At 37.8% G+C, this 8,687-nt stretch overlaps 1 protein-coding gene across 27 annotated transcripts in view; it reads left to right on the top strand.

Moving 5' to 3' along the window:
• LOC107271839 (collagen alpha chain CG42342) overlaps window positions 1-8,687 on the top strand; it is a 135,940-nt gene that overhangs the window by 112,706 nt on the left and 14,547 nt on the right. For 8 of the 27 annotated variants that reach the window (XM_025089064.1, XM_025089047.1, XM_025089054.1 and 5 more), the window contains 9 exons: window positions 217-252; window positions 833-868; window positions 2,762-2,797; window positions 2,912-2,980; window positions 3,945-4,034; window positions 5,762-5,941; window positions 6,034-6,096; window positions 6,191-6,235; window positions 7,072-7,177. In XM_025089064.1, coding sequence (XP_024944832.1) covers window positions 217-252; window positions 833-868; window positions 2,762-2,797; window positions 2,912-2,980; window positions 3,945-4,034; window positions 5,762-5,941; window positions 6,034-6,096; window positions 6,191-6,235; window positions 7,072-7,177 — 661 coding nt within the window. Of the gene's footprint in view, window positions 1-216; window positions 253-832; window positions 869-2,761; window positions 2,798-2,911; window positions 2,981-3,944; window positions 4,035-4,585; window positions 4,640-5,761; window positions 5,942-6,033; window positions 6,097-6,190; window positions 6,236-7,071; window positions 7,178-8,687 lie in introns of all 27 variants that reach the window. The other 19 variants (XM_015748307.2, XM_015748311.2, XM_025089065.1 and 16 more) reach the window with 13 other exon arrangements.

An 8,687-nucleotide genomic window follows, 5' to 3' on the forward strand; every position in this document is an offset into this window, starting at 1 on the left:
TTTATTTTTTTTTTTTTTTTTTTTTTTTCAATATCCGTTTTCATCGAACGATCAATTATTTGCGTTATCGCAAATCTTACGTATGGTTTTATATATATATGGGTAGCGGGTGATTTGCTTCCAAATATGGTGACTCGAAATTTTGAATTTGGCAGTGCAAGAGGCGTGAATCCATATACTTTGGATGTTTTCATTTAATTGTCGCTGGAATTTCAGGGGAGCAAAGGTGACAAGGGCGAACGCGGTTTTACGGTAAGGACAAACGTATTAAGAATTTTTACCGTGCCAATAAAATTTTTGCACACTACTGAAACGTCAAATTTGATTGAACAATTCAAAAAAAAAAGAAAAGAAGTGCTGCACACAGACCAGATTATAATTTTAGCTTGAATTGTTTTTCTTTTTTCTTGTCATTTTTGTTTCACTCTCCCCACATTGACAATCAACAAAGTTAACATTCACCTCACAGTCAGTTTTCAGTGCTGTGCGAATACATTAACTGTCGTTTGGCATTCGCATGCGTTTCTGGTGGCGGAATGGTAAATCGCGCATTATACGGTTGTCAGATTTTTGGGTTGTGGATTATTTGATTAAACAAAAAAAAAACATTAATTCCTAATCGTACCATACGTTTAACGACCACGCAAAAGGGTGATAAGTCAGTGATAAAATTTTTTTTTAAATAACAGGCATTCCTCGTCGACGAAATATTTCGCAATTAAAATTAGCACAGACTTGATTATTATTATTATTATTACGGAGAAGATCTCAAATTGAAATGGCGAAAATTGCATAGAAGCTGTGTGACGACTAGTACGTTGGTTTGTTGCAGGGACTCAAAGGACTTCAAGGCTATCCTGGGTTCCCGGTTCGTTTATTCGCAATTCCCTCTCTTTCTCTCTCTCTCTCTCTCTCTCTCTCTCTCTCTCTCTCTCTCTCTCTCACTCTAACCACTTTCTCAAATGTTCATTTTACACTCTCTCTATCTCTCTCGCTCTCCCATCTACTCGATTCCCCCTCGAACTCACTCCTCTCTAACCCATCTACGTTGACAAGTCTGTACTATCTGAAACGTTTTCGCAACTCTCATAAAATTCGCAACAATTCCGCCGGCGCACGATTCACCCTTAATTCATCCAGTACGCTCTCCATTTTCGCTCTACTCGCAAAATGGTTTTACCTTGCAAATATTTTCCTAACGAATAACAGTCGGCGACGCTACGGTACAGTCAGGCGTTCATTATGCTCTCTGGGATGCTTCACATAATTAGTATATGCATCGTCGCAAAACGCAGATACGAGATATCGCTAGTCTAAAAGGGAGCCTGTATAATCGGAGAACCCATTTCTGGATGGATTCTGTTTAACCAAACGCGAAACGAGCGGCGAGTGACGTCATAATGATTTGTAATAATGATAAGTTTTTAATGGCTTCCTAATCAAAATGGTAACTCGTGCTTTTATTTCATACATGCGGATACATATGTATTCCCATTGGGCTACACAGCATTGTGTATTTAGTATAATAGGGGATGGTAAACTAAATCTTGTCATTGGGTCGTCAGATTTTCGTAAACGTACCACGTCCTAGCCCTTCTTCTCGTACCCGCCAATCATCCCGAAACTCAAATCCAGATTAATACTCTCAACGGGCTGTTCATATTAGCAGAGACTTATGCGCTCTCACGTTATAGATTGTGACCATATGGAGGCTGAACGTGCAAGCCATTTCTTGGGATACATATATTTGTATGCAATATATATATATTTCTTTAACACGAAAATTTTGTCCAATGAACAAGTTGACAGAAATTCGTCACATGTTTTAGACGTTCGTCGATGCGACAATCGACTAAAAAATTTTTACGATTTGGAGAAATTCTACGTTACCTATAGAAATCGTAGTTTACCAGGCATCCGTGGATATGGGAAAATCTCGTTTCACGCAGAAACGAAAGGGTTGAAATTCTATTGATAGAAATTCCATTTAATTCGTAGCTTTATTTGTCGAAGCTATTACGTCTACCGTGCGTTCGTTTTTATTCTTTTTTTTCTTCCTTCTCCTCTCTTTCTCTCTAGATTTTTATCAATTTTCTACTTTAAATTTACGGTTTCAATTTTTTTTTTTCTGAAAAAAATAACAGAAATTGAATTTTATTTTTAAAAAATTTCATTCATTTAGTTCCCAATCCCAAACCATGTGATTGAAATTTTCATATATATTTATATTTCTTCTGGGAATATCATGTTGTAGTATCTATCACGTATCGATCTGTTGCAGCTAATTGATGATGATGATCATGATGATGGTGATGGTGGTGATGGTGGTCTCATGGGTTCCGGCTGTACTTAATTTTCGTATGTCTTGCATTGCCAACACTAACAGAATTACTAAAAAAAAAATTATAAAAAAGTAACTATATGTAGTCTGATTGAACGCCTGATGATCAGAAACGCTTGTTGCGCGTTTATCATTCGATGATCTTTCGTCGTGATGACGGAAGCTGTATGTGTATTGTAGTTTTGTTACTAACGCTGTATGTAATTTTTTTTCTCACGGTACTTATATTTGGAAGCATCTTGATCTTTTTTGGGGGATTTTCATAGCGTCGTATCATTTGTCTGCATATATTAACGATTAATTTTTTATTTTCGATACTGTGTGCAGTGTCTAGAATTTTTTTTTATTTTTTTTTTCATCTTTCTTCGTTCATCGTCATTGATTTATTTTGACTCGAGTTAATAATTTATTATTTTCCAGGGCCCCATTGGTTTGGATGGGCCGAAAGGAGATGCTGTAAGTTTGTCATTTCTTTTATTTAAAAAATTATTTTTTTTTGCTGTACTTGTCACTGATAAGACGCTGCGACAATTTGCAATTGCCATTAAACGCATCTTCTTTCGTTAACAGGGTCGACCTGGTGAGAAGGGACAGAAGGGAGAACTGGGAACTGGATTTGATGTATTTTCTGCAGTGAAGGTATCTACCGACTCTTAATTAACGTAATGTAACCTTTAGTTAATTACTGTATTAATTTCATATTTACTTCTAGTGCCCCTAGGTATAGAAATTATTATAGATTCCTTATCTTGCTCCACTATGGCGAACACATATTTTTTTATCAAACATTCAAGTAGTACGAAATCCAGATTGAAAATTAAATCAGTACTAAATATTTTGAATTTAATGAGTATTGAAAAAGAAAAATTTGATCACCCGTTATCGACTAACATATTGAAAGTATATAAGTCAAGTGCTAATTGTAATCCTGGTATCATTACTGTCTGAAAAAATTCGTGTTAAGATTAATGCAAAATTGAGCTAAAAGTAGAAAAAAAAATGGCACGTCGAGATTCCTTCAGTTTCTTTTGCCTTCAATTTCGTCCCTCACTGGTAAAGACCTTTAGAAACGTCAGTCTTTTCGAAAGTTATAAAATAACGAGAGACACAGAAGGAAAAGCGAAGAAAAATGTCTCTCGCCAAATCAAAACTTATATTATCCATCTGTCGCGGCTGGAGCATTACATCCGAACCATCGATCTTCAATACCACTGGTAGTTCCTTGCCCGAAGTAAAACTACCGTCAAACGCAAAGAAAGGAACTACTATTTGACAAATTGGAATCCGTAGCGACGGTTCCGTCTGACAAAGGTTAAAGGGTCGACCCTTGAAACGAGTAATGCCGGGAATCTCAAGAATTCTTTCACCAAGAAATACCGGCAAAAGAAACTGAAGGTTCCCGTGTCTCGTATTTCGATTTAAGCTTTATTAGTCTTCGGTACGAGCGCGAAGGCTAATTTATTAAAAGACCACGTTACTCTTCCGTCGGTTTAATCCCCGTCGAAGCAAACGGTATATTTTTCCTTCACACCTTGCATAACGATCAAAAGCACAGATTTTTTAATGGCGCAATTAAAAAAATAAACGATCTTCCCGCCCACGGGTCGATGCACAGGGAATGGCGTTAAAGAGGTCTGTGACGACGACGCTTCGCGGCGGCCAGTTCGGATTTGCAGAACTCGTCGCTCTGAAGGTAACCTAACCTTCGAAAGCAATCGCTCGTTTATGGTTCTGAATTTACTTGTTATCACTCTTCATAGACGTTGCGTTATGCGGTGCTTTCGGTGTAGAGTTATATCTGTTGGTTTTACACCACCGCTATACGAGTCCCATGGCGCAATAAGAAAGAAAACAGTTTCGTTACCGTCCGTCGGTAAGGTAGATAGCTGCATCACCGAGATGAATTCCTTGTGTAAAAAAAAGAGGTAACACAGGCTACTACTCAACGAACACATTTATTACACTATTTTCTCATTGCCCACGGATCGTGTAACGGTGGAATATGTTGACTACGGTTTTGGTTGGTAATGGTATTTATTTTAAATTACAGTTTCTCTAGGTATAATACGTATATATCTCAGGGCATGCAGGAGTTGGAACCGCCATGATCAGTATGAGCATATTTCAACCTCCCCCAGTTATCAGTTCTTTTAGACCTTCCGTATCGATAGAGTTTTATCCAAACGATTCTTTTGTTGACTTGTAGCGATTTGATTTTTTTACCCGTAGTTCGCCTACTTCTAGGTACTTCAGGAGGGAGGGCATAATATCTCAGCGGAGAGCATCATAAAACTCAAAGTAAGTCCGCTTGCTCTCTTTGGGGCACCATGACGTTTCTTACACGAATTAAAAAAAGAAAAATTGACATTCGACTTCTCTATAAAAAATTCATATACCTGCGCGTGCACAATCATTTTAACGACTGTCGATGAATTTCGCGTTTCACTTTTAATGAAGCTCTCCAAACAGAAGGAATAAAAGAAAGAAGCATTTACGCTTAAAAGTTTCATTTAAAAAATGTAAATATCCAAGGGGTGGACGTTATAAAGACGTTTTATGGACTCAAAATGGACTTTACTTGCACATACGTTAAATTCTCGTACCACGTAGACATTTTCGTTTACGAGTCCTTTTTATATTTTTTTTTACTTTTTTCTTACATTTTTTTTTTATATGTTTCATGTATTATATGAGATACGACATTCAAATCCTATTCATCCATTTTCCCGCATGCTCATTGTATGCATATTAGGGGTTCGCATATCGATGGGAATGATGAAGCGTGCATGAGAGTTATTTCTGTCTATATCTTTACTTTTCGTTCTTTAGGAATATCATCTGTGTATATATATATATATATATATATATCGGAATATCGAAGGCATCGCCGTATTTTTTTGTTCTTCTTTTTATTAATGCAAGGGTAGAAAAAATTGACGTTATAGCCATATTATGCATGACGACGGGCTATTTACGGAAATTATTCCTTTATGTCTCTCAGCCCGAGATGCCAGACAGAGAAGTCTAGTTTACGAGCAGCTTCGATATTACGTCTCGCGTACTTACCATCCCTCGCTTAACTCTCGGCATTCAATCGTGCAATATTACCTGCAACATCCCTTACCACTTCCTTTCCAATATCTGGACGAACTTTGGTAAACTTTAGGATATATATGTATACATATCTTTATGTCCACCTAGTTCTCCTATGGAAACGCGAGCTTTTACTCTTATTTCGTCTATCTATATATTGCATCCTGCTGTACACTCTTGGGATGGAATTCCTATCGGGAGACATCGGCTGTCCTGGAGAACTTCTCCTTGTAACTTTCACGCCTCTAGTCATCCCACGGGATAAATCTGCTACCTTGCTAAGTGATTTATAACGAGAAGATAATAATAACGTTTAAACGATAACAGGGAGAGCCTGGTGAGCCTGGTCCACCGGGACCACGTGGTCCCCAAGGATCAGAAGGACTTCGAGGACAGGACGGCAGACAGGGAATCCAGGGAGATGCTGGACCACCCGGTGAGAAGGGAGCGCCAGGACCCATCGGTCCGATTGGTCCTGTGGGACCACCAGGAGTTTCAGGACCAAAGGTGAATTTTTTAGTATTTTTATTTTGACTTTTTTTCCCTTCACTTCCGCTTCCTTTGGAATCGTTTAATTTCCGAGGATCCTGATTATTCAGGGCGAACCAGGTGAATACGGACCGCCAGGATTTCCAGGACTTCCAGGACATCCCGGAATACCTGTGAGACACTTAACTAACGTTTTGGTCGTCCTTGCGATTTTTTCTTTTTTTTCCTCATTTATCTAACCATTTAAGTGGTGTTTGTTACTCCCAGGGAATTCCAGGCCGGAATGGCACACGTGGCTTGACTGGACGACGTGTGAGTTTTTGAAATATTTTTTTTTGTTCCAGGTGCTGGCGACACTGAGGGGATACTAACAAATTAATTTGTTTCTAATATTAATATTTTTATTTAATCATTGTACTTACTAACTGCATTGATATCGTTTATTGGTACTCTTATAGGCAGTTTGCGATAGCTGTCATTGTAACTGAATCTCCTGTCAAATTCTCTATGTATCTACCACGTTATATTAATTTTATATAAACTTTAATAACCATTGGACCTTTTCACTAGTCATTCCTGAATATAACAGAAAAGTAATTTTATTTTGTATTAACAAACTACCCAGTACTACCGTCTTATAATCCATTTCGTCTTATTAATAAATTTCAGTACTCAGTCCCGAATGTATCATGTAAACGTCAGAAAATTATTATTTCGAATTAACAAGCTAATTAGTACTTTCGTCTCGTAACCTGATATAAAATGACGTGCCACTAATTAATTCGTAAACTCTTTAATCCACGTGACAGTAATTAATTCAAAAGTAAATTAAACCTAATACTTTGTAGGTACAAAGTTCGTTCTGCTCGGAACGTCTGACAAAGTCATATTTAATTCAACCTCGTTTAACTAAAAGTACATGGATCTTGATATACATACGATAAGCCATTTACACATAACTTGATACAATTTACCCTGTATTACTTGGACACGGGCAACACTTATTTTTCTAATATTTTATGTATACTTTTTAATTAATTATTGATTTATTCAATATCTATAACAGCGACCGATTCTGTGTCTGTCTCGATGTAAACTCAGCCTGATTATTCCTTCGAATTTAACTAACCCTTAATTTCTTTCATTAGGGCGACAAGGGCGACAAGGGTGATCGAGGATTTACGACGTCATTGAACGGCGAACAATTCGCAACTGGCGTCATCGAAGGCCCACCAGGTCCACCAGGACCTCCTGGTAAGCATAATTAATTTTTCAAGGGCGATAATTATATTTAATTAAAATTATTACCAATTACGATGAAAACCTCGACGAGCGTGTATCGTCAGTGTAGACGGGAGTAAGGGTTGCGTAACACGAGAAGAAAAATGGCAAAATGTATAGAAAAATCGCAAGACGTTGATTTTCATGGAAAATATCACCGTGGTGACTGTACGTATGACGCATGTAGAGAAAATTCAAAAGAATTTGTAAAAATATTTTTTTTTTCGATTTTTCTTTTTCATTTTGAATTTAAATATATTTCATTCAATATCTTGCTCTCGGTGTGTTCTTTATTTTTGCCTCACGGCGTAGAGACTAGTTAATTTCGAAACAGAAGCTTTTGCCATCTTCTCCTCCTTTTGTGTACTTATTCTTCTTTACGACCGTTCAGTAAATTCTGTCGTAATATTTCTTTAAGCCATTTTCCATTGTTCTTTATTTAATAGACTTAAACAGCCTTACATTTTCCATCCCTTTCATGAAAACTGCCGTGCTGGTTCACAATATCCACGATTTTTTTTTTTTTTTTTTTTTTTTCGTAATGATACCCTCCACCCTCTACCCATTATCGTATTGAACTTCTTATATATACCACTCTAAAAAAATTGTCGCAGACATAAAAATTTAAAAATACATTTTCTTTCCTGTCAAAATAAACTCAAAAAGAAATCCCTTGGACCCATGCTCTCGTTCCGATAAAAAATTGAATCGTTACGATACAAAACGGTATCTTCCCTGATATCCTATATATATCAATTAATTACCCTTGACACACTTTGTCAGCAACCCCTCTTCCTCCGTCTTGTCCCGCACCCCGGAATTTCTGTCTTTTTCATAAAAAAAAAAAAAAAAAAAAGTTTAAAGTCCCGCGATTGCCTCCGGTTAAAAACTTCATAACGGGCACGCGCCAAACTTGGACTCTTTGAAATTACCGGCTGGCCACCGGAAGTAAGCAATAGACCGCGTCGTCTGGGCTGCCGTGGGATTTGACTCTGCTCACGTATTCTTCCCAATTAGTAACTTTATCCAATCGTAACTTTTAGATTGCTCGCGCTCCAATAACCATTGTGTACGATCGATTGGGAGATTTTGCTCGAAAGGTGGTGCCGGGTCTCTAGGTTCACTATTTGCATTGTCGTTTCCATTTGCGTTTCTTTCATTGTGCCTCTACCGGTATTCCTTTGTGCTTTCCCGTAGCCATAATAACAATAATGCTGATAGTAACAATAATGGCAACGATGATAATAATAATTGCAACGACAACAATAGCGTGGGTCTTTGACCGAGCAAGCTCAGAGGCAACGAACGGATCTGGGCAAGAGAATCCTTGATAATAATCGTTGAGAAACTTTTCGCCGGAAGTGCGGATCCCAAAAGTGCACGAGTGTCGAAGTAACTCTTGAAATCATCCCCTTATAGTCCACCTACCCTTACCCCTGCGTATCCCATAACGGTTCGTTCTCGTGTACACAGTAACCCCCCC

This window comes from Cephus cinctus, unplaced genomic scaffold (assembly GCF_000341935.2).
Source record: "Cephus cinctus unplaced genomic scaffold, Ccin1 Ccin1_scaffold1043, whole genome shotgun sequence".
Taxonomy (NCBI): Eukaryota; Metazoa; Arthropoda; class Insecta; order Hymenoptera; family Cephidae; genus Cephus; species Cephus cinctus.